This window comes from Chrysochloris asiatica, unplaced genomic scaffold, assembly GCF_000296735.1.
Source record: "Chrysochloris asiatica unplaced genomic scaffold, ChrAsi1.0 scaffold00139, whole genome shotgun sequence".
Taxonomy (NCBI): Eukaryota; Metazoa; Chordata; class Mammalia; order Afrosoricida; family Chrysochloridae; genus Chrysochloris; species Chrysochloris asiatica.
In genome coordinates, this window is record NW_006408657.1 from 6,016,370 (window position 1) to 6,041,855 (window position 25,486).

Sequence of the window (25,486 nt, forward strand, 5' to 3'; positions counted from 1 at the left end):
ACACACACACACACACACACACACACAGAGCTATATGATAACCAATAAGTTTGTTGCTAAAAAAAATCAGACGATCTAAAGCTGCAAAGACATAATATTAATGTAGCCGAATAATTTCACTTGTGTTTATTCTGATAAGACAAACCAGTATTTTAGATAGGCAAACATTTTCATGGTGACCTAAGCTTGCTTGTAATGAAATACTTTCAAATACTGGTGGAAATAGAAATATAGAAAGGGAAAAGAAGTCATAAGAAATCTACTTTTCAGTGAACTGTCAGTATATGTGCCTTAACCTATACCATATTGTGTCACTCCCCAGTTTGTTATATTGATAGAATAAAAACTTGGTAGTCTCAAGATATGATATTGGTCTAGCAGCACATTGCATCCTCTCCTAGGACTAAGAAAAGTGCCTCGTTGATGCCAGCACCAAAGTACTATTCTTCCATCATTCAGAAATGAAGAGATCCTCTCACAATAGAGGGTGTTTAGTAGCCGAAATCCCTATCCGAAATATCGTATTTCTCATGCTGCTTTGACAATATGAAATGAACTGCAAAACAGTTTGCCCCAGATTTTACTATATCTCAAGGAAATTGCTTCAAAAGATTCTACAATATTAATACCTTTCTGGAAAATGTCCACTCAGTTTCTTATGATTCTTTATAGAATCATACACTTCTATATAGATGTCTCTCTAGGATGCATTTAATCACTTTTGCTTACCATTGCTAAAATAAGAAGTTTGATACACTTCATATTTACTTTGTGATTCTATAGAAAATTCTCATTTTATTTTTTTTAACATTTGAGTAATAAAATAAAGTGTTTTAAAAATGTTTTGTTTTGCTGTTGTTTTTGGCAACAGTTCTTAAGACAAGCTGAAAGCAGAACTCTGCTTTGGGAGGTAAAATAAATTATTTAATACTGTTGATGTAGTCCTGCTCTTAATGGAGTTTGCAATACAATAGCATATGTTGTTGTTGTTAAGTGTCATCCAGTCTGTTTCATAGAGACCCAATATAGGGTTTCCGAGAACCTTGTGGTCAGAAGTCCAGTGCTTATCCTACAATATCACACCAGGACCACACAATAGCATATTTTGTTGTTGTTGTTGTTGTGAAGTGCTGTTGGTTCTGACTCATAGTGACCCTGTATAGGGTTTCCAAGGAGTGGCTGGTGAGTTTGAACCGCCGACCTTGTGGTTCAAACGGACTTTGAGGTGGAGTGCTTATCCTATGGCACACCAGGACCCCACGATAGCACACAGATGCATTTTAGATGATTTCTCCAATGCTGCTTTCTGCTAGAGGACCAAAACCAGGACATCGTGTTCTAGTGTCTCTGTTAACAAAAATAACTATCTATAACTTTTATATTAGAACTGTATATTAGATATAAAAATATGTTTATAATCAGACTATCCAAATTTGTATATGAAACAGAATTAACACAAGTTTGCAGTGTGAGATTAGGTGCAAACTCATCCGCTATTATTTTGACAATTCCTTCCATTTGAATAGTCAACAAAAGATTCCCTTAACATAAATGCGTCATAATTGTGCGCATAGATCAGTCAGCCCATCAGTAAACTTCAGAGGACCAGGTGATAATCAGACAAATTCTACTCCTCTACTGAGACATTTATACAAATCTATCACTATTCTCTCTCTTATAGTGACATTTAAAATACTTGAAAAAAATAGCTTTCTATTGTTTCTATTTTTCATTTTAAACAAAATGATCATGCTAACTGCTACTCTCCTTTGAACTACAGTGCTTACAGAAGGATTATTGATTTTCAGATTGACACTATGTCAACTTTTCGTTTTATGAAATTCTAGTCAAATTTTCCAGTGAAATAGTAGAGAACACAGATCAAAAGCTGTACGGTATATGTAACTTTGTATGGCAAATAAGTGTGAATACCAATCTAAGCGCCTTAACAACGTATACAAGGTTAGTATCCAAGCAACTTCACTAGAGCAAATATCAGTTGTATGTGTAAGACAGAAGTATGAGTAGGGCTAGGGAACAACTCATCACCATTTATGCTAATCATTCACCTTCTAGAAAAATAGTTAAGCTCATTACATATTCACAATTGTTTGCTGCAGTGTTTGATAAATGGCTGAAAGGGTACTTCGGACAGAAGCAACTCATGCACGTGTCTTTCTAGTTGCCCCAGGGAAAGCAGAGACCCTCAATTCTCCCCCATTCTAGATATGGCTGAGGCACAATTTCAAATCACATAATGAAAAGCACATGGCTCCAAGTCTTGATTCCCTTCCCAGGGAGATGCTGACTGCCAAAGCATAAACTCCCATTAAAACAGATATTCTCTTGAAAACGGAATGTGTACCATTAACCAGTTACGTTCACAACTCCCATTAGGTGCTTGAAGGGCAGCAGACTTTTCTGGAGCTCATTCAAGCAAATAACCAATGACCAAAGCAGTCACTGGGTAGAATAAGCAGGCAGATGAGGACTCTAAATAGTGGAATCCTTGTCAGAACAAAGGAACTTCTAAATGTTGTTTATGCCAGCTGCTCCCCTGCAGGCAATAGGAGATTCAGGCATTTCTCATTCCAACTAGTTTCACACAATGGTTGCTGTTATTTAGACCCTTTACTTGTCAAGAACAATGACATGAACATACTGGGAATTTGCAGCATTTGCCTATGTCTAATCAGCTCTCTTAATTTGTGCAGGTCCCTAAAATGGATGTAAAAGCTGCTTATGATATTGACAGCCAAAAGGCAAAATATAGTAAATCAACTGAGCAAACTGCTTGATGCTCCACAAGTGTTTTAGAAAATACTGAGTTAGAAAAGATGCAGATGTAATCCTTTCGGTGGATGGATGGCGGCTGTTGTTTCCATTTGAGACTACTGGGTCTAGTAGTAGTCTTCGTAGTTCTTAGGGTTGAGGCAATAGAGTATGGCACCCCCAAACGAAAATATAGTTGAACCCCAGGCCAGGCCATAACCCCAATTGAACTCATGGTAAATTTTCAAGCTCACAGTTTCAATGAACTTGATGGGATAAAGGACCAGGCTGCAAACCTGTAAAACAACTGGGGGGAAGGGGGGAAAAAAAGCAAAATTAGAATAATGTTATTTCTAGAAAACTAAATCATACAAACATAAAAATATACATATTTACAAAAATTACTTTTCAATTAAATACATATAAAAATAAATAATTTAGAAGCCCTGCTTATTGTAGAAGGTACATAGGATGTCTCCAGGTTATAAACATCAGATTAATATACAACCCATAGTTACAAATTAACCCCATAAAGTCTATTATATTAAAATTTCAAAGAACATACAATGGTTCATAGTGACAAGCAGGCACTACTTTGTAACCACATCAAAACATGACTATTATTATGTTAAAGGTGTTTTCTAGTATCTGGAAGTATTTAATGGCATTTATGCATCAAAAGGTATATTTTATACTATGTTCATATACTAAGACAAATATTTGATGTTAGATATGAACCATACCTAACTGTTACTACTTACGAAACTTACCTAACTGTTCCTACCATATCTAACTGTTCCAACTTATGTATACCCTTTTGAATTAAAGACATACTTAGGAACTGCCTTTAAAATATTAAACTTTTAACTTTAAATATTAAGCTTGAAAATATTAATATATTTCTTTGTATAAACACTATTTCAAATATAGTAATAATTACCATATTAATAAATGGTGAATTACTGTATTAATGTTAGGTGAAATCATTAGTGCAATTTAATAATTTATATGACTATATAAAGTAGTGATTCTCACCCTCGGATTTTACATTGCTGCTTATACTCTAAAGACATACTTATCTCAAGGTATAGCATGAAATGATACAAGGCATTTAATTTATTTCTATTTGATCTAAAAAAATATATAATCATCATTATTTTGGCAAATAGTACGAGATTAAGTTTAGATTGCTCAAATACACAAAACCTTTAAATAGCTCCCACCTCCAAGACTACTGACCTCAATATTAACAGAAATCTTTGTTTATTTTTGCTTTTGAGGAGCGGGGTGATTCAAATTCATTTCTATTGATGAAACTGGTCAACCTGTTAATTCAAGACATGTGTTGTGGCTGCTTCCCGTATCACCTAACTTTGCCCAATATTCCAGCAAGTCTTACCATTTGCTTATACCACGCTGATCCCGAATTATGTTCACTGTTTTCCTTTCATACAGATCACATCTCTCATACTAAAAAAGAGGCTCAAAAGACTCTTTTATCAGGAAACTACACTCAGTTTTCACTTTTCTCTTCTTTAATGGATTAAGCATTGGGCTTCTAACTACCAACTGGTGCTAACCAGTCATTCAAATTGACCAGTGGCTCCTAGGGAGAAAGAACGATGAGGCTGTCTGCTCCCATAAAGACTTGCAGTCTCAGAAACCCTAAGACATTCAACTTTGTCCTATTGGGTTAGTATGAGTCAGAATCGACTCAATGGTAGTGGGTTAGATTACATATAACTCACATTTATACACTGTATTTATATAACATTTCAAAAGAGAATTAAGTCAATGAAGGCATGGCACTGGAACATCTAGGCTAATAATGGCTATTATGTTGTTACTGGAGTCCTGGTGTGATGCTGCAGGATAAGCACTGGACTGTTAACCACAAGGTCGGCAGTTAAAACCCACCAGTTGCTCCTCAGAAACAGGGTTGCTATGAGTCAGAACCCATTCCATGGTACCTAACAATAACAACAACAACAATATTGTTCTTAAGGAGCCCTGGCGGCACAATGGTTAAGGGTTCAGCTGCTAACTGCAAGGTTTGAATCCACCGGAGAAAAAGTAATCTAGAGATCTGCTCCTGTCAAAATTAAAGCCTAGGAAACTACAGGACACTTGCAGTCTGCCAGCTAGTGTTGTGATGAGTCTGATATGAACTAACTTGTTAGTTGCTGTCAAGTGGACTCTGACTCAGGGTCACCCCAGGTGTCAGAGCAGAATTGCTCCGTAGGGTTTTCAAGACTGTGACTTCAAAAGCAGATGGCCAGTCTTATCTTCCAAGCTACCTCTGAGTGGGTTCAAACCGCCAACCTTTCAGTTAGTAGTCAAGTGTTCAACTCTTTGTGCCACCCAGAGACTCCTTAAAAGAGCACCAAACTTAGTTCTGAGTTCTTAGTTAGCTCTTAGTTCTCAGCATCAAGACTAAAGGGGAAATATGATGAGTCATAGCTAATAAAAACAAACCAATTTAGCAGGAAGGGCAAGATGTTTTTATACAGAACTAAAATTAAAGTGGTGTTTGTCCTGTGGGTATTTTTATATGGGAGACACTGTACTATACAACAGGTATCTTCCATTTAAAATTACTAACTTCCTATTGGATCAACAATTACATGCCTTATATTTTATTTATTTCCATTTAACTAGAGTTTAGGAGACACATCTGCTTCATTCTCTACTATATGATAACCTTTCACCCTTGAAAAATATACACTATTCTCCTTGAAAAACTGAGGTACAGTTATATATAACAGGGGTTGGTAAACTCCCAAATGGGGTCTGCTGTTTGCTTTCAGAGGGAGAAAAAAATGCCGTATTGGAACACTGCCCTGTTCATTCATTGAGGTCTTGCCTGCGCTACAAAGGCAGAGCTGACCAGTTGTGATGGAAACCATATGGCCCACAAAGCCAAAGATATTTACTATCTGTCCTTTACAATAAAAGCTTACCAACCTTCAACATATAAAGGAAATTAGAGGGGGCTTCAAAATGCTTGTGGAGAAGGCATATGATCTTTTCATTCCTTTTTTTCTTTTTTTTTTCCTATGAACTTTTTGGAGTATCCTTGTCTATGGTTGAAATGACCTTAAATCACCTTTTAAAGACTAAAGTTCTGGAAGTACAAGACCAACCATAAAGAGTATAAGTTAAAAACCAACTTTGATATAGTATAATGACAGTTTATGCTGTTTTGCAAAAGGAATAACAGGATGGCTAGTGTAGATAATTAAACTGAAATGTTGTCCATGATTATTATTTCCAGTACAACTAATGTTTCTAGCAAGTCTATACAACAGTCCTCAATCTGTAGAATACATGCAGGTGAAAAACTACAGCAAATTCATGGGGACATGATGGATCAAAGTCATTACTGTCTCTAAGGCTGTGACTAGGGGTCAAATGGTCTATCTGGAACCAGATATAAGAATGCTAAACATCTTTGCCATGTAGTTCAACATGCTCCAGGCCAGCACTGACCTCCCATACTGCCCTGTCGCCACTGATCATGAGATGAATAGGTTCATATAAAAGAAGAAATCTCTCTACATCCATAACATCAATCATGCCTTGTTTGTAGCTATAAATGTCTCGGGAAAACATTTAAGTCATTGTTAGGACTCAGCTGATGACATATTATAAAACCCACACTTGATCTATTTCCAGCCAGCAAGTGCTAAAATGTCTACTGATTAAAAAAAAAAAAAAGTCAACTGCCTCTGTGTCTTCGTGAGAGAAATGGTCCCTTCACATTTTAAAAGTCTATAACCTAACAAGAAGTCAATTACTAGCAACCACGAACTATATAAAGGGGGGGAGGATCATTCCACAGTGACTAACCCCTGAAAACCCACATTCCCACTGAGTTAACTCTGACTCACCGTGACCCTAGAGGACAGAGCACAACTACCCACTAGGGTTTCCAAAGCTGTCAATCTTTACAAAAGCAGATTGCCGGATCTTTCTTCCTTGGAGAGGCTGGTGGGCTCAAACCACCAACCTTTTGATTAGCATTTGGTGTTTTAACCACGGTGTCACCAGAATCTCTACAATTACTTGTTATTGTTTGTTGTTAAGTGCCATCAAATCTGTATAGGGTTTCCAAGGAGTGGCTGGTGATTTGAACCAGCGACCTTGCTTTGCAGTTCAGTACATTATCACACAGCACCACACCATGACTCCCTACAGTTACTAAGTAAGTCAAAACAACAACAACAAAAACACATATCCCCTTAAGTTTCTATATTCTGATTTCTAATCAAATCATGACTGATCCTGCCAGGATATGATTGGAATACGGAGCTAAGTATCATGTTTAAGACTCATCAAATTTATTCATTCCATAAATACTTCAATGTTTCTAAAGTATGTTATAAGAAGTATAGCCAGAGTGCTCTTTAGAAGCCAGGATAGTGAGACTTGATCGTCCAGATTTCGGACATGTTATCAGGAGGGCAAGTCCCTGGTGAAGAGCATCATGCTTGATAAAGTAGAGAGTCAGAAAAAAAGAGGAAGGCCCCAACAAGATGGATTGGCACAGTGACAATGGGCTCAAGTGTCACAACAATAATGAGGATGGTGCAGGACAGGGCAGTGTTTCATTTTATTGTGCATAGGGTCACTATGAGTCAGAACCAACTCGAAAGCACCTAACAACAATGAAGTGATTAGTAACCAAAAAGACACCAGTACTACCTTCACAGAATATACTGCCAGGCCTTGCTAAGACACATAAAGAATACAATAAAGCAGGAAAATAAGAAAGAGGGAAGTGGGCTGCTATTTTCGATCTGTTTGGGGAGGAAGGCCTCTCTGCAGAGTTGACATTTGCACACAGATCTGAGTAAAGTAAGGGAAGCAAGCTTAGGGCGGGCTGGGGCAGGAACCTCCTGCCACAGGTGCCCTTTGATGCACAAGAGGAACAGCAAGCAGAAGATGTTGAGGCTGCAATACAAGACAGCAAAGGGGGGGGGGCAACCTAAGAAGGGCGAAACATCCAGAAACCTGTTCATGGAGGGCCCTGTGAACCACGATAAGGAGTTGGGATTTTATTTCTAAGTGTGCTTAGCAGCTGTTCGGGGATTTTGAACAGAGAAGTCATAACTGATGTGAATTACATTCTAAAAGCATTACATTGCTTCTTTTGTAAGCTGGCTAGTCCCTGAAATGCGATGTTTACCTAGACTGCTTTTAATATTCATCTCAATGTGTTTTAGTTAGCAAATATGTATGTGCGGCTTCTGTGGTATAATATGGTGACATCATTTCCCTGTAGTGGAAATTGGGAAATACAACTCCATTAGGCTCCCATGGTGGACTGACCTGAACAGCTTCAAGAAAAACCTTCACTGTGTTGCGGTCAGACAAAAATTACCCTAAAATGCTTTTATGCCTCTGAATTATTTTACTTTTTTTGGAATCACCGAGAAAAATGCATGTAATAGAGCAAACTTGAGGAGAAAAAAAAATAAACCCTGAGTTAGCAAATAAGTTTTCCCATTTAATAAAATACACAGATCCAAGTTAAAAGTCTCCTTGATGCTCACAGATGCTTCATCTATATGAATCCATATAAATATACATATATGAATAATATATATTTTATCACCAATTAATAAAATGTAACATTCATTGGCTATAGTATTGTTTGAATGTAATTGTCTACTACATGTAATACTCTGGTTACTCCATCTCTTGAAGTCCTGGTGTGGCGCTGTAGGATAAGCACTGGCCTGCTAACCTGCAAAGTTGGTGGCTTAAATCCAACTGTACAAGGTCAATATGAGTCAGAACTAACTCAGTGACACTTAACAACAACATAGTATACTCCAGTTCTGTCTTAGAGACAAAATAGGTAAAGCTGTGCAACATTTTAGTATTTGAAGGGAATTTGGGGCTTATTTTATCACTTCTACCTGTTTGGAAAAATTACAAACAATGCAATTGTGTAGCTATGGGCAAGACAAAAACTAAGCTATTCATTTCTGTGTTATTTCTAGTATACTGAGTTTTCCTCTAAGGGAATCACTTTACCCTTATAGTCAGTACTTTTAATGGTGAGATAATCCATGGTGTATTTCTATGTTTGCACAGGGAGCCATTTGGTTCATACAACACTTGTCAATTCTGATGCATCGGGACCCCATGTGTTACAGAGTAGAATTGTCCCATGGAATTTTCTTGGCTGGGTTTCCTTCCCCTTTTGAAGTCAGGGGGGCAGATATGACCCCCAGGCCTTATAAGCTTTTTTCCAAAAAGTCTATGAAACACAATTCTAGTCTGACACTACTGGGTCATCATAGGTCAAAGGTGAACTAGATGGGAATGGGTTACGGGTATCTCAAGTGCATACCAGTGTGACAAAATGTAGGGGCTCAGTTAGCTGTTATTATTATTAGCATTATTATTATTGATAATATCTGATTCTGAGCTCTAGACTTCTAGGCTCAGTGAGAAAGTGGCAGGACATGGGACAATATTTTAGATATTCCACAGCTATTGTTTTTGTCGTTGTATACCATCGAGTCTCTATGTGCCAACTCATAGGAATCCCTTATAGGGTGTCCGAGGAGTGGCTAGTGGCTACCGACCTTGCAGTTCAAACCAACCTTGTGGTCCAGTGCATTTTTCCAGTGTTACACCAGCTATAGCTAGCCTTTAAGGAGCCTTGGTAGCGTAGTGGATTATTAGCTGGGATGGTAATTGCAAAGTCAGTAGTTCAAATCTACCAGTCACCCATGAGAGAGAGATGAGGCTCTTTGCTCCCATAAAGATTTACAACCTCAGAAACCCTATACAAGTACCAACCGAATGAAGAACTTCAGAAACAAAAATAAAAGATACTAATTGTTAAATCTTTGCCTGGCTTTATGAGACTTAATCATCAATTTTCAGAATAAGCCCTTTGAGTACCTGTGTATTAGCTAACATTAAATCAGTATACTCAAAACCACACACACACACACACACACAAACCGTACACTCTCAGACAGTAGCCACCCAGTATGTACGTCACAATGACTAAAGGAAAAAGAAATAAATGAATAACATTACTTTGATAAAAAGGGTGATTTGTAGTCCCAGGAAATTTGCTTCATAGATCCCAAAGAGAGAAATGGTTTAAAACATACAAGGGTAAGTCAAAAAGTTTTTCCACAAAATCATAGAAAGACTTATTGAATAAAAATATCAAAATGTGAAGAAGCTATTGTCTTGGCATATCCTCCATCGAGATCTCTACACTTTTGAAGACAATATTTTCTTCTCTGGAAAACTGTGTACTCTTTGATTTATACATCAGAAAGGCAGTTTGGCCATTCTCAACAGACTCAAAGAAGTCTGAAGGAGCAAGATCAGGGCTTTAGGGTTGGTGTGAAAGGTTTCTCAAAGACATTCTCATAGGACAGTCTCCTGCTATTTTTGAAGGAATGTGCAAGTGTGCTGTCACAATGGGAAAAACTCCTGGTTGCAACTTTCCTGGCCTTTTGTCTCACTAATGCAGTCTTCCATTTTCTGAAAACATCTTCATAATAAGCCCCTGGGTTTATCTTGTGTTCTTTGAGAAAATCTACCAAGATTACCCCTTTAGAATCCCCCAAAATGGTCTCCATGACCTTCTGAGTTGAACTCTCTGCCTTGACTTTAACTGGCCTAGCAGTTAAAATCAGTGGACGCCATTGATATGATTGGACCTTTTTTGGAAGTTTTTTAAAGACCCTTATAAGACTGTTGTTGTGAAGTGTCATCGAGTCTGTTCTGATCCATAGCGACCTTATATAGGGTTTCCGAAGAGTGACTTGTGAGCTTGAACCACCAAGTCTACGGTTCAAACCAACTTTGCGCAGTCCAATGCATTAACCCACAGAGCCTATTAAGTGTATTACTGAGAGAACTTGTCTGCAGGCTTCCATTGATCACAGAAACATGTTCAAACACATTTTATTTAGAATAAACCCACGCATGGATGAAGTGGAACCACAATAGCAACACTTCTTGACTCACACTTGTATTGAATAAGAAACCCTGGTAGTGTTATACGGTAAGAACTGGACTCTTAACCACAAAATCAACAGTTCAAACTCACCAGCAACTCCATGCAAGACTGATGAGGCTGTCTGTTCCCATAAAGTTTTGCAGCCTAGAAACCCTATATACATAGGGTTGCTACGAATCCAAATTGACTCGATGGCAGTGGACTTGGTTTATTATCGAATTAGTTCATTGTTTACTTGCCTGTTTTTTCCCTACCAGATTATGAGCCACATGCCTTCATCATCTTTGCATGATTCATTCAACAACTATTTGTTAAGTTCATATGAGTACCTAGCACAGCACGTGGTACTAACTTCATTAACCCTTGGTAGAGATGCTTTTTAAGTGTGAATTTTGATTTCATGTACTGTAAGTCTCAGCAGAAGAAAGACTATTTCCTTGTTGAGCGAGGTATCATTTTCTATGAGGGAACACCAGGAGAGATATTCCTTGTTGTCACAAACTGAATTATTATTTGGAGAAGGTGACATTTTGAGAAGAGAGGAGAAATGCAGAACATTCTCAATAATTTACAAAGGATTCCTGAACTGAATTATAAGTGAGACAAGCCAAACTGCTGGAATAAGTGCCAGTTTACTAAGCAAGCGAAACCAATAACAAACAAAACCCAGCCATAACTTTAGTCAGCATGATTTCAAGCAGATGGCTTTTCTAATTCTGATAATTTACTGACCAAATCGATAAAACATTATTATGCATACTGACTATCTTTTCTAACAATCAGCTACAGAAAACTCTGAAATGATTTTTTAAAATGGGAGAAACATTTTCTGCCAATGTAATAAATACTCGATAAATTTTACCTGGCTTACATGGAAAGAAAGCACTAGCCTACCTAATTGTGATTTCAAGAAAAGCTTTTATAATCAGTGTTAAAAGGGAATGAGTAAAATTACATCTTAGCATACATATATTTTATAGTGTACCAGCATTGTGCTCATTTGTGGTGTCCGTGCTTAGAGCACCTTTGTATGAATTTTGCTCCAGAGGTTTCCTTCATTATTTTAATATTTACTAATATTTGTGGTAAGGAGCTCTGGTAGCGTAGTGGTTACGAATCGGGCTGTGAACCTTAAGGTCAGCGGTTCGAAACTACCAGCCGCTCCGCGGGAGAAAGATGAGGCTTTCTACTCCCGTAAAGATTTACACCCTCGGAAACCCTGTACAGGGTCGCTATGGGTTGGACCCGACTCGATGGCACTTAACAACAACAATATTTGTGGTAGCTAAATCAGAATCTGTGTTTTATCCAAACACATTACCTTTAACTTATATTCATTTACTTAGAAATCTAAGTATCACAAAATATATGAAAATGTGTAAAAAGAAGTGTTGGCTGTAAAAGAAAATATATTGTAAATGACTAGAAGTTAAAGGTAATGGGTGCGAACAAAACAAAGATTTCTTTTTGTTTGTTTGTTTAAAGAATAAAAAGATTTTTTTGTTTTGTTTTAAGAATAAAATGGAAACTGCTAGTTGTTATTGTTGTTGTTGTTGTTAGGTGCCATCGAGTCAGTACTGACTCATAGCGACCTTACGCACAGCAGAACGGAACACTGCCCAATCCTGGGCCAACCTCACTGCTGTTGCCATGCTTGACTCCATCGATGCTGCCACTTGGCCAATCCATCTCATTGGGGGTCTTCTTCTTTTTCTCTGACCCTCCACCTTACCATGCTTATAATAATGGGTGGTATAAATAATGAATTTATTTATAATTTCTGCATATACCATTAGGTAATAACTTCTAGACAAAATAGACTAGTAACTAATTATACACAGTAATATTAGATATTTATAACAGAATATCAAGCATATCTCTACACCTTCCTAAAATGAGAAATGTTGACATATTCTAAAAATTATTCAATATATAATTCCAGTTCTAAAGAATGGTATATAACATGAGAACAATTTTACCAAGAAATTCTATTAGAGTTTATTATCTAATCACTATGTTAATAAATCCTAGCTGCAAACTTACACTACAAAGAAAATGTCTCTAAGTTATTTTATTTTAAAGATTGAGAAAGAGCCATGGTAAATCCATGAGCCAAGAAAGAAATTCGAGAGTAATGGTGAACACTTTAGGAGAATTTTTGTGCTATAAGAAATCATTCATAATAGTGATTTTTATTACACCTGACATCAACAAAATAATGTTACTACCTAGGACTTGAAAATATTTTTGTAATTGTGCTTTCTCCTCTATTAGAAAGCACCTGTGTAGATACTACAGCCAGTGTTACAATGCTTGGTCCATTGTAGGTACCTAAAAGGTAGCTGAACAAATGAGGGAGGGACGTTATGCCTTACAGGGAAGGAGTTAGAAGTGAATGAACACTTATTTACTATGGGGCATACAAAAGGTTCGGAGTTCTGGTGTGGCGCTGTGGGTTAATGTGCCAGACTGCAAAGCCATTTGAACTGCAAGGTTGGAGGTGCAAGCTCACCAGCCGCTCCTCGGAAACCCTATACAGGGTCGCTTTGGGTCGGAACAGACTCAATGGCATTTAACAACAACATACAAAAGGTTCAGTAGCTTCCCAGTACCAAGACTATGTAATCTTGAGCAAGGAGTCACTTGGTGGCACAAATCATTAAGAGCTTGGCTTCGAATTAAAAAACTGGAGGCTTGAATCCACTCAGAGACTCCTTGAAAGAAAAGCCCAGCAACTACTTCTAAACAATCACAATCTTGAAAACCCTACGGAGCACAGTTCTATTCTGAATCATATGGACTTGCAGTGAAGGACAACTAGGTATCTGGAGCAAGTCACTTAAGAGAGCTGAGTTAGATGTATTTCTGGATTCGTTTAGCCCTTTGGACCTGTGTTTTCGTGGTACCTACATTCCATGGAGATACCATGAGTATAAGAAATGAGCAAAAATAGCATGGGGCATCAGAACATGGCGGGTTTTATATTCTTAATTCAAACTGCCCTTCAAATCCAGAGGAATTTCATCTATTCCCAGGTTTAAACAGCTTTAAAAAAAATCATCTAATAGCCTAGATGGTCTGTCAGTATCTTCAATATTGATAGTCGCAGGAACCTACTTTGCAGGCTTCATATCAGATATGACTGACAAGAGTAAATTGAAGGCATCTCAAGAATATTTCCGTTTGAGTCAAAAGAACAATATATTCAAGAATATTCTTATAAATGAAAATTAAAACTCACATCAAATAATGTGCTGGGGTTTTAGTCTGTAAGCCTTTTTAAATTGCTCCCTTTTAGTAAAACTGCCATTTTACTGTGGCTGATATTTTAATCCAAGCTGTGCTTCGCAGAATGATGGTTGTCAACTTAATGCATATGCATTAACCTCATACAATTGACGTACCTGGTGGCTCAAGCAGTATAGAATGTCATGATTTCTCAGGAAAACCATCTTCACTAGGGGGCTTCAAAAAGTTCACAGAAAAATGCCATTTCTCCCCCAAACTTTTTAAAGCCCCCTTGTATTTTCAAACAGATTTATACTTCTAAGGGTATATAGATTGAGATTTTTTTTCTTTTTAATTTCCTATCAGGAAAACAAAACAAAAGCCAGTGACAGGCTAACCAAGAGGGTAGCTAAATGGAGGGATGGGGACTGGATAAGTTAAAAAAATGTGACAAATACATCTGCTGTAATTTGTAAGGCAACATCCTGTCAGCAAGTATTACCTATTTACGTTTTATTTACAAGTTTAGAAGCTGCCACTGCATGCTATACAAAATGCTTAACACACTGAAAACTGATAATATGATAAAGCTTTAACCAATTTACTTGAAAATATAATAAGAGATGTCTCTCAATTTGTATATAACGCAGCAACGACACACTGCTTCTGCATGAGAAAGGAGAATGGAGAAAGGTTCATGAAACTTTAATACCGGTTTAAAACTAATGAATATATTTACCTGCTGCAAAAAGCATGACAGCAACAGGTCTGTAGAAGCGCCTTCGAGAGCCCACGCAGATAGAAATCAAACCCACCAGGAATGCAATCAGAATGATGGCGGCACCGCCCAAGAGTAAAGCCAGAGTAGCAATCTGCCAATCTGGAAAGACAAAAAGAAAGTCATTGCTTTTAGGGCAGAGTAAGTCATTCAAGAACCAATAGAACTAGACTGTATTGCATGCTAAGCAGCCTCTGGAACTGAAGATGTTTTGTAACAGAAATTATTCTAACTGTTCTTATTCAGAAAATGATCCTATGCTAAAATCAGTAGAGAGGGAGTTGTTAGGGGTCAGGGACTTACCATGCTTTTTTCCCCCAAAGACTCTTTTTAAACATTCATGGTAAATCTGGTGCCCTCTCCATGACCCATTTTCATTATTACATAACCTTTTATAGTGCTATAGGATAGGCACTGGACCGCAAGATCAGATTAAACTACAAGGTCGGTGGTTCAATCTCCTCAGCTGCTCCTTGGAAACCCTCTACAGAGTAGCTATGACTAGGAAACAAAGGGATGGCACTTAACAACATCAAAGCCAATACAAAGTTCACAAATCTCAAGTGCAAAACAGAAAGCGGTTCATGAGTTTTTACATTGATTTATACATCCATGTAACCACCACCTAGAGTAAGATATAGACAATTTTTAGCATCCAGAAGGTAACCTTGTGCCCTTTCCTAGACAATAAGCACCCTCCGCATCCAGGCTGCTGACTGACCTCTATCACCACAGATGAGTCTTTCCTGTTCTTGAACTTTATATAAATGGAGTCATCCTGTATGTACTCTTCTGTGTCTGGCTTTTAAGTCTGTGATATTTATTTTGTCTGACTTTTATGTCTGTCATATTTATCTATGTTGTCGCATGAAACAGCAGCAGTGCACTCTTTTTTATTGCTGTCCTTTCTTGGAAAGCTTTCCATAAAAATCCCTGGTTCTTAACATTTTTTCCTCCCCTTATTAGTTTCCCCAACAAATTACCATCTGGAGGTTTGTTGGCCTTTGTTTCCATCTTCTTTGATTTAATTCTAGTCTTAATGTGTCCGGGTGTGGCTCTGTGGGATAAAGCACTGGACTGCAAGGTCGGTTTGAGCCGTTAAGGTCAGTGGGTCCACCTCACCAGTTGCTCCCCAGAAACCCCATACAGGGTGGCTAAAACCCCATACAGGGTGGCTATGAGTCGGAATTGACTAGATGGCATTTCACAACAATAATAATGTGTCTCTACCACTCTGGAAGGAGCTCTGGTAGCGTAGTGGTTACGAATCGGGCTATGAACCGCAAGGTCAGCAGTTCGAAACTACCAGCTGCTCCACGGGAGAAAGATGAGGCTTTCTGCTCTCGTAAAGATTTACAGCCTTGGAAACCCTGTACAGGGTCGCTATGGGTCGGAACCGACTCGACGGCATTTAACAACAACAACCACTCTGGAGGAATACCTGAATGGCGCAAATGATTAATCACTAGACTACTACCAGAAAGATATTGACAGTTCGAACCCACCCAGCGGCACCTCAGAAAAAAGGCTTGTTAATCTGCTTCTGGAAGGTCACAGTCTTGAAAATTCTAAGGAATGCAGCTCTACTCTAGAGCACAAATTGTTGTTTTAAGTGCTGTCCGGTCAGTTCCGACTCATAGCAAACTTGTGTAGGGTTTCCTAGGAGCAGTTGGTGGGTTTGAACCGCTGACCTTTTGGTTAGCAGTCCAGTGCTTATCTGACAGCACCACCTCCACTACCACCCGGGGATAGTGTCTGATATTAAGGATTGATGGCAATTTTGGCTGGACTCTAAATGACTGCTTAGTCCCCTTCTTCATTCATACCCAGTAAGCACATATTAGACTCCTGGTGTGGTGCTGTAGGATCAACACTGGACTGCGAATCACAAGGTTGGCAGTTCAAACCCACCAGCAGCTCCTGGGACACCCTATAAAGGGTCTTTATGAGTCAGAACTGACTTGACAACACTTAACAACAAAAGCACATACGGATGACTTACCACTGATTTTTTAGGTGAATTATGCTAGAACTATTTTACTTAATTTCACCATTTCTGTGTTATATGTGTGAGTGTGTTAATATATACGTGGATGTGTATTTTTGAAAAATATGGTATATGCATACCAGCATACACAAATACTTAAAAAGCTTCTCCCATGCTTGTTTATTAAGTGCCATCAAGTTAGTTCCTACTCACCCTGACTCTCTATATGGTTTCTGAAGAGCAGCTGGTGGGTTTGAACTGCTGACCTTGAGGTTGGAAGTCCAGTGCTTAACCTACAGTGCCACACATACACTTGGTGGGGTGGTTGTGTGCCTTAGAGTCAGTGCCGAACTCATACCAACATTGTATAGAGTTTCTGAGGTTGCAAATCTTTCCGAGAGCAGAAGTCTCATCCTCTGTGGAGCAGCTAGAAGATTCGAACTGCTGCACTATACTGCGAGTGCTCTTTGTTGTTGTTATTAAGTGTCTTCGAGTCAGTTTGACTCACAGTGACCCTGTATAGGGTTTCTGAGGAACAGCTGGTGGGTTTGAACTGCTGACCTTTTGGTTAGCCGTCCCGTGCAGCGCCACACCAGGACTCATAGATCCCAATATATTTGTCACTCCTTATAGAGATCTATAAGGAGCTCTGGTAGCGTAGTGGTTACGAATCGGACTGCGAACTTTAAGGTCAGCGGTTCGAAACTATCAGCCGCTCCGCGGGAGAAAGATGAGGCTTTCTACTCCCGTAAAGATTTACACCCTCGGAAACCCTGTACAGGGTCGCTATGGGTCGGAACCGACTCGACGGCACTTAACAACAACAACAACAACATAGAGATCTATAAGTTGGCTGGGAAACTGATAAATCGTTCATTCCCTAAGAAGGGTAGATGGCTCTCTTGGATCTATGGAATCACTATGTAAGTTAGGAAGTACCACATATTGGGGAAAGCAGTACTCTTTAGAAGTCCCAGACTGCCTCTTCTGGCTCTCAATTTAATGTATGTACAAGAAATAAAAGATTTTAAAATGTGGTTACACTGTAATGTATCCAAAATCAAGAACTAGTACGATTGCGATTCTGCAGTCTGAAACTATCCCTGTACTAGGGTTTCAATGTATAGTCTTAGCCTCCGCAGGACAAGGAGTAAATGAAGGAATTTATGATGCCCTAGAATTTCTTCTTTTATTTATTCTTGCACATTCCTGTTCAGCCAACCCTCTGCCACATCCTCTCCCTCTGAGAAACTCTGGAAGTAAATTGGCACTGAAGTAGACCTAGCAGTGTACTCAGGAAACAAAAAAATAATATTAAAAAAAACTAAACAAAACAAAAGGGAAAAGGAAAATAGAACAATTTCATGTTTCTTAAAATACCAAGATGAATCACAACAAAATGGTGAGTATTTTTAATGCCACTTATTTGTAACAAAGCCATATAACTTCAAACAAAGTATATCTAGCTTTCAACTAGAAGTTAAAAGGCTAGCCATACTATGGCTTTTATATTCCGTAACAGCATGTAGCTTTGAATTAAAAAGCCAAAGAATAATCGCTACATTTGGAATTCTCTAAATTTCTTTGAAAAAGCTTATATATAGGATCATTATGTTGTACTTCTACATAATAGAAATCCTCCTGACAACTTGTGTGTAAATTGAAATTTCTGAAGAATAAATCAAATTTTTATTACATCAAAGTGTTTGGTGAACAAAGAAAAGAATACAATCAATCCATACATCTATCCATCAAATTCCTGGAGCGTTTAAGAGAGCCTATACTGAATATTTCTTAGTTGGATTGTTATTTTAATAAAATGATAATTACATTTAGCAATTTCCCCCAAATTATTTTATATAAATAAGAATTTTTAAAGTACTGGCTTTGTTTAAATCAAGATGTTCACACATTTACAAACATCTTAAAATAAAACAAAAAAATATACATTGTTTCCTTTTCCGGCTAAGCTTTTTCACGTAGCTCAATATGAACTGAATACCACACATTTGACTGATTTCATTTTCAATCTAAGATAAAAAGGCATTAATGTTGATCCATTTAGCTGAAACACACATGCTTATTGGTGGTTTGTAAAAATGATCAGGATAGAAAAAAACTAAGTGAACATTTCTTGTAAATATTTTCAGCTTTGTAGGCCACCGTTTCTATTACAATTACTAACCTCTGCTGCTCTAGCATGAAACTGACCATAGACAATGTGTAAATGATTTTGTGCGGCTGATTTTGAACCACTGGCTGCAGTCTTCGGAACCCAGAGCCTATCACGCAGTGAACTCTGTAGCCGCCAGTTCCATAACCTCAGGTTCAACCAATGAGACAGAAAACAGAAAGGGGTGGAGGGAGCAAGTAAGCAGTGGAAGCAATACTCAAAATTGAAGAGGAAGCATAATGTGCTATTTACATAGCATTTGTTTTGTATTAGGTATTATAATTTAGAGATGAGTTAAAGCATACTGGAAGGCTTGTGTAGGTCATATGCAAATACTACGCCGTCTTATATAAAGAACTTGAGCATCTGTCACTTTGCTATTTGTGAGGGTCTTGGACCAATGGATACTGAGGGATGACTGTGTACCATTTCCAAATGTTTAACTGTCTTCTAGGTAAAGGCCTTTCAAACCATGACAATTAGATAATGAACTTAATTTGATAAATGAGTCATAAAGGGGTACAAAGCGAAGCTAATCCAACATAGCAACAAAAGACTGCAAAAAAAAATCCTAACCTCACATGATGCTGAATTCCCTTAAAGTTACAGAAGTGTACTTCATATGGAAAACCAATAAAATCCAATAATGGAAGCCACCAGGAAATAAAAGTAATTAAGAGGGACTGAAATTTAATTAGGAAGGAAACTTTGTACAACACAGGAAATAATTCTAAAAAGTAGGTGTGTACAACCTGTTCAGGACTATCTTCTAAATGTCTCATATTTATTATCAGCACTGAATTTGTGACCAATGAGAAATGTCACCATGGAGAAAAAGTCAAAAGGAAGGATCAGCAGCACCACCAACTGCGGCCCTGCCTGTCCCCATGGATATGCTCAAACTGAAAAACACATCCCCCACTCCCCCACCCCCAACCTGCCCAAGAGAGAACAGAACGCACCCATGCTTGTCATTGTCCTGGCCAGAAGCTAATAAGGTCACTGCACTGAGGCTGTGACCCTGGTTGTCAGTACCAGATTTTGGAATTTTTGTCATTATATCCATTTGGAAAGATTCAGGCAGGTTGCCTAGGACCTAAGCTTTAAATTGCTAACGTGTTGAACATCAATCAGCAAGCAGAAAAAGTGACTAAATGTGAGGTAGCCCAGAACTTTTTTCAAGGTTTGACCTTGAAAACCTGGGTATTTGAGCTAAGAACAGTGCTGTGGTCTCATGTCTCTCTCTATTGGTCAAGAACTAGGATCCCTTGTCCAAATGTTAGGGCCTACCTGGTGTGGCACTACAGGCAGGATAATGCACTGGATCACAAGGTCAGTTTGAACCACAAGGTCGGCAGTTCAGACCCACCAAGTCGCTCCTTGGAAACCCTATACAGGGTTGCTGTGAGTCAGAACCAGCTTGATGGCACTTAACAATCACCACCAAGATAGAAGAGCCAGGAATGGAGGGTGTCCTTTGGAACTGGGGTCCCTGAACTGTGAAGTGACTAGATCCAGGGGGAGAATGATGCCAAGATGTACAGAGGTCTCCAAAGAATACTGGACCCACAGTTGATGAGAGAAAACAAGGACCTTTCCTCAGAGCTGACAAAGAAAACACCTTCCCCAAGAGTCAGCACTCTGAATGTGGACTTCGAGCAACCTAAACTGTGAGAGAAGACATTGCTGATTGTCAAACCCATTACTTGTGGTGATTCTATTACAATAGCTTTAGATAACTAAGACAGCTGCTAAACAAGAAATTGGAGGTTTGACTTTTAGAGACACCTCAGAAGAACAGTCTGGTAATCTACTTCTAAAAAGTCAGTCACTGAAAACCCTATGGAACACATTTCTACTCTGACACTCAGGGACTCGCCAGGAATCAACTTCTAGGCTACCGGTACATAGCCATTAAAATGCTGAGCTTCATGTTAACAGATAACAAGGTATTTATTTACCAACCAAAGCCCAATACTAAACTTAACAAGGATATATGTTGTTGTTGTTGTTAAGTGCCATGGAGTCGGTTCCGACTCAAAGCAACCCTACACAGGGTTTCCGAGGCTGTAAATCTTTACAGGAGCAGATCACCTCATCTTTCTCCTGCGGAACCGCTGGTAGTTTCGAACTGCTGACCTTGCGGCTCACAGCCAGATTCGTAACCACTACGCTACCAGAGCTCCACATATTAAAGGTTTTGCTATATATTATGGGACTTTGTGTTGTGGTTAGGTGTGGTTGAGTCATTTCTGACTTACAGAACAAAACCATGGCACCATCCTCACCTACATTGCTATGTTTGATTGAGCCCATTATTGAAGCCACTGTGTCAATTCCATCTCCTTACCTAACATGATGACCTTCTCCAGGAACTGGTCCCTCCTGACAACATGTCTCAAGTACATGAGACAAAGTCTCACCATCTTTGCTTCTAAGAAGTATTCTGAGTGTACTTCTCCCAAGACAGATTCAATCGTTCTTCTGGAAGTCCATGGTATATGACTCTATTATCTTTTAATTCCATTTTTCCACACACGTTTTGAAGCTCCCTCCTAATTAATATTCTTTGCCAACACCGTAATTCAAAGGCACCAATTTTCAGGTCTTCCTTATTGACTGCCCAGCTTTTTCACGCATATGTTGTTGGTATTGTTGTTGTTAAGTGCCCTTGAGTAGGTTCCAACCCACAGGGACCCTGTATAGGATTTCTGAGGAGCAGCTGGTGAGTTTGAACAGCTGACTTTGCAGTTCAAACTGACCTTTCAGTTGAGTGCCTATCCTAACTGAAAATACCATGACTTGGGTCAAACTTACCTTAGTCCTCAAACTGACATCTTTGCTCTTGAACACTTTAAAGAGGTCTTGTGCAGCAGATTTGCCTAATGCAATATGTTGTTTGATTTCTTGACTGCTGCCTCCACGTGTTGATAGTTGATCCGAGCAAAATGAAGTCGTTGACAACTTCAAGCTTTTCTACATTTATCTTGATGTTATTTATTAGTTCACTTCAGAGGATTTTTGTTTTCTTTATGCTGAGGTATAGTCTATACTGAAGACTGTAGTCTTTGATCATCATCAATAAATATTTCAAGTACTCTTCACTGTCAACAAGCAAGATTATGTCATCTTTGATAATGGTACAATAAACGACCAGAAAATATATTTCTACACTAAGGGTTTTTGATTAAAAGGTCTCAATCCTTTGCTGTCCCATATTCAGGGTTTACAAAATAAATTAAGATGTCAAAGAATCCTCACTTTGCAGTTCGTTTCTTCAAAAAAGTTATGTATTTAAGTTCTCATAACTGGTTCATTTTTATATCAATCTTAGTTCCCCAATTACAGATAGACCTCTCAGTATTTAGTCAGATGAAGTGTTAAAAAGTCCTTAGAGATTTATTGCCCTGCATTAGTTTCACACATTTCTATAAATGATGTACTGATCCTGTTGTGGAGCAGTGAACACAAACTGGCTCTGCAGAACATCAACGGTCGCGATGCTATTTTACAAACTACAGTGCTCTGCACAATTAAAACGGGTCACTGTTAAATGTCAGGCTAGCTGAATTGGAATTTAAGTTTGGTTTCTCAGACCAGAGTGAACAGATGACAATCAGTTCAGAGGAAATAATATATACCCTTCTGCCAAAAACTGGGGAGAGAGCAAATGGGTTGAGAGGGGTTGAGAGGACTGTGTTAGCTCTGGAAACCCAACCTGAAATGAGGTTGCCATATTATTTGCCTGGGTCCATTTAAGAATATTTTGGCTAAATTGACAATGACACACTGGAGGTATTAGAACTGAACCTGTGGAAACTGAAGAAAATATATAGTCTTCTATTAGTACTTTCCCCAACAGATTAAAAATAACAGGAAAAAATTATATATGTGTGTGTGTGTGTGTGTTTCTCTCTGCAGTTACAGAATAAAAATTGGACAATTCCTGTGTTGTAACATTAAGACCAACATTAATATACAACTCAGGAACTCAATTCAAGTCCTCTTTCAAGGTATTTTTTATTAGCTGGCACCATAGTTTCCAATGTTTATTAAATGCTTCAGTATTCTACAGGATTGTTCTGACTTACTTTAGCAATGTAACATAGGAGACTAGTCTAATATCACTACTGCGTTTTGAAAATTCAATGGGCCCCATTATAATCGCTCAATTCCTTAAGGAATTCCTGGACAAAATTACTTTGAATTTTCAGGAAAGGCAAATTCTTACTGAAGATACATTCTCTACACTTATCAGTCAAGGTCAATGCACACATCACTGTCAAAAGTGTGCCTCCATCCATCTCAATTCAAAACCTCTAACGTGTCAATTAGGAACTAATGCATTTAATTCTATAAGAAGTGTTTATATACTGGGATTAATTCTACAGTATGGAAATCCCTAAACACACAATTGCCACTCTTTATAGGAAATCAGATATAATTAAAAAGCAATAAGGAAACAAATTTTTAAGCTTATTAATTCAGTTCCTACTGACTGTTAACTGATTAACCACTCAAAACCAAACCCCTTTCTACTTATGGTGGCCCCATTTGTCACAGGGCTGAGATTTTTTGATAGAAGATCTATCAACTTATTATGTTAGTAGTGGAGCACACGCTGACTGTGTCACTATGGAGCTGTTATAACTAACTGATGTTGTTGTTAAGTGCCGTTGAGTCAGTTCTGACCCATAGCGACCCTGTATAGGGATCACTACTAGTATCTCCCTAAATGACTTCTGGAGTCCTGGTGTGGCGCTGTGGGTTAATGTGTGGGACTGAAAGGTCAGTTTAAAGTACAAGGTCGGCAGTTCAAGCTCACCAGCCACTCCCCGGAAACCCTAGACAGGGTCACTATGAGCTGGAAATGACTCGACAGCACTTAACAACAACAAATGACTTCTTGGTATAGCGCTGTAGGATAAGCACTGGACTGTGAATCACAAAGTCGGTGGTTCAAACCCACCAGCTGCTCCTTGGAAATTCTGTACAGGGTCGCTATGAGTCACAATTGACTGATGGCACTTAACAACAACAAATGCATTCTGGGAGTCCTGGTGTGGCACTGTGGGATAAAGCACTGGACTACAAGGTCATTTTGAACCGCAAGGTTGGTAGTTCAAACTCATTAGCTGCTCCTTGGAAATCTTATACGGGGCTGCTATGAGTTGGAACTCACTCAACAACACTTAACAACAAATGTATTCTAGGAATTTTGGTGTGGCGCTATTGAAGAAACACTGCACTGCTAACCACAAGGTCGGTGTTTTAAAGCCACCAGTTGCTCCTCAGAAACAGGATCGCTATGAGTCAAAACTGGCTTGACACTACTTAACAATAACAAATTTATTCTAATGATTTAATGGATAATTCACATTATTCTCATCACAAATTTCTCATCATACTGACTTTTGTGGGGAGGAGGAATTGGGTAAAAGTAAGGGTTAGGGTTGGAACCATGGCTAGGTCTTGGCTAGGCCTAGGACTTCCCATAATGTTAGGGTTATGGTTAGCACTAGGGTTAGTGATAGGGGTAAGGGTAGGGCTAGGGCTATGAGTAAGGCTTGCTCTGGTTTTTAGGGTTACAATTAGGTTGTTATTTGTTTATTCTTCTTGAGATCTTTTTGATTTCCTCTTCATTTGGAAGTTCTATAACTACATTATTCCCTCTTTTTACTTTAAGGTTTATTTGGGTGTTGTTACAACGGTGTCTCTGGTTCTAGTTTCAAGTCTTATAGGTCTGTTTTACTTTACACACTTCTAGATCTGGGTTGAGTCTAGGTGATAATTGCCGTGCATGTTAGTCTCAGGTAGTTTTCTGCTGTTGTTGGTTCTCTGTCCAAAGAACTCCCTTTTAGTATTTTTTGTAAGGTTGGTCTGATTTTCCACACCGATTTTTTAAGAACTTTAAAAAATCACTTTCACATTTGTCAAACAGGCACTTATATTCCCATCCATGAACCACCAACCAGAAGAAAAGGGGAATAACTGAAATGTTTAAGGAGAAAAAAAGCAACTCAGTTACAGAATGAGATTTCAAAACCACATCCCTAAAGTTATCCTCCCTTTACAGAAAACCATGTCATTTTCTCAACTAGCCAACTTTGTCATCAAATGCAACTTAATATTTTAAGGAATTCTGGTATGGTGCTGTAGGATAAGCACTGGACCGCAGCAAGGTTGGTGGTTCAAAATCACCAGCCGCTCCTTGGAAATCCTATGCAGGGTCACTATGAGTCGGAACAGACTTGAACAGCACTTGACAATAAAAAATGCTATATACTTTTGTGTTAGGCCAGAAAGGTTACATCCTCTTAGATGAAAAATGAATTGAAGCTATGCTATTATTTTAAGTAAAAGGAAGGTAACTGTAGGCTTAACTGCCTAAATACTCTAGAAGTATCAAATAATATACTTAACTTTTGAAAGTTAAGCTGTATGTAGCAAATTAAGTGGAAAAGTGAAGCTGTTATTGAGGCAATTTAAACCGTTTTCTTGGCTTAGCTTGTATTCTGACCTAAATCCGTCTGTGATGCATTCATT

The 25,486-nt window shown here is 38.4% G+C and overlaps 1 protein-coding gene across 1 annotated transcript in view; it reads right to left on the bottom strand.

Annotated features, from left to right (window-relative positions):
* Nucleotides 1–2,900: 2,900 nt before the first annotated feature.
* LOC102842151 (transmembrane protein 47-like) overlaps nucleotides 2,901–25,486 on the bottom strand; it is a 33,642-nt gene continuing 11,056 nt past the window's right edge. The window contains exons 2-3 of the mRNA XM_006870149.1: nucleotides 14,742–14,882; nucleotides 2,901–3,079 (exon numbers count right to left, since the gene is read on the bottom strand). Of these exons, the coding sequence (XP_006870211.1) occupies nucleotides 2,901–3,079; nucleotides 14,742–14,882 (320 nt within the window). The remainder of the gene's footprint in view (nucleotides 3,080–14,741; nucleotides 14,883–25,486) is intronic.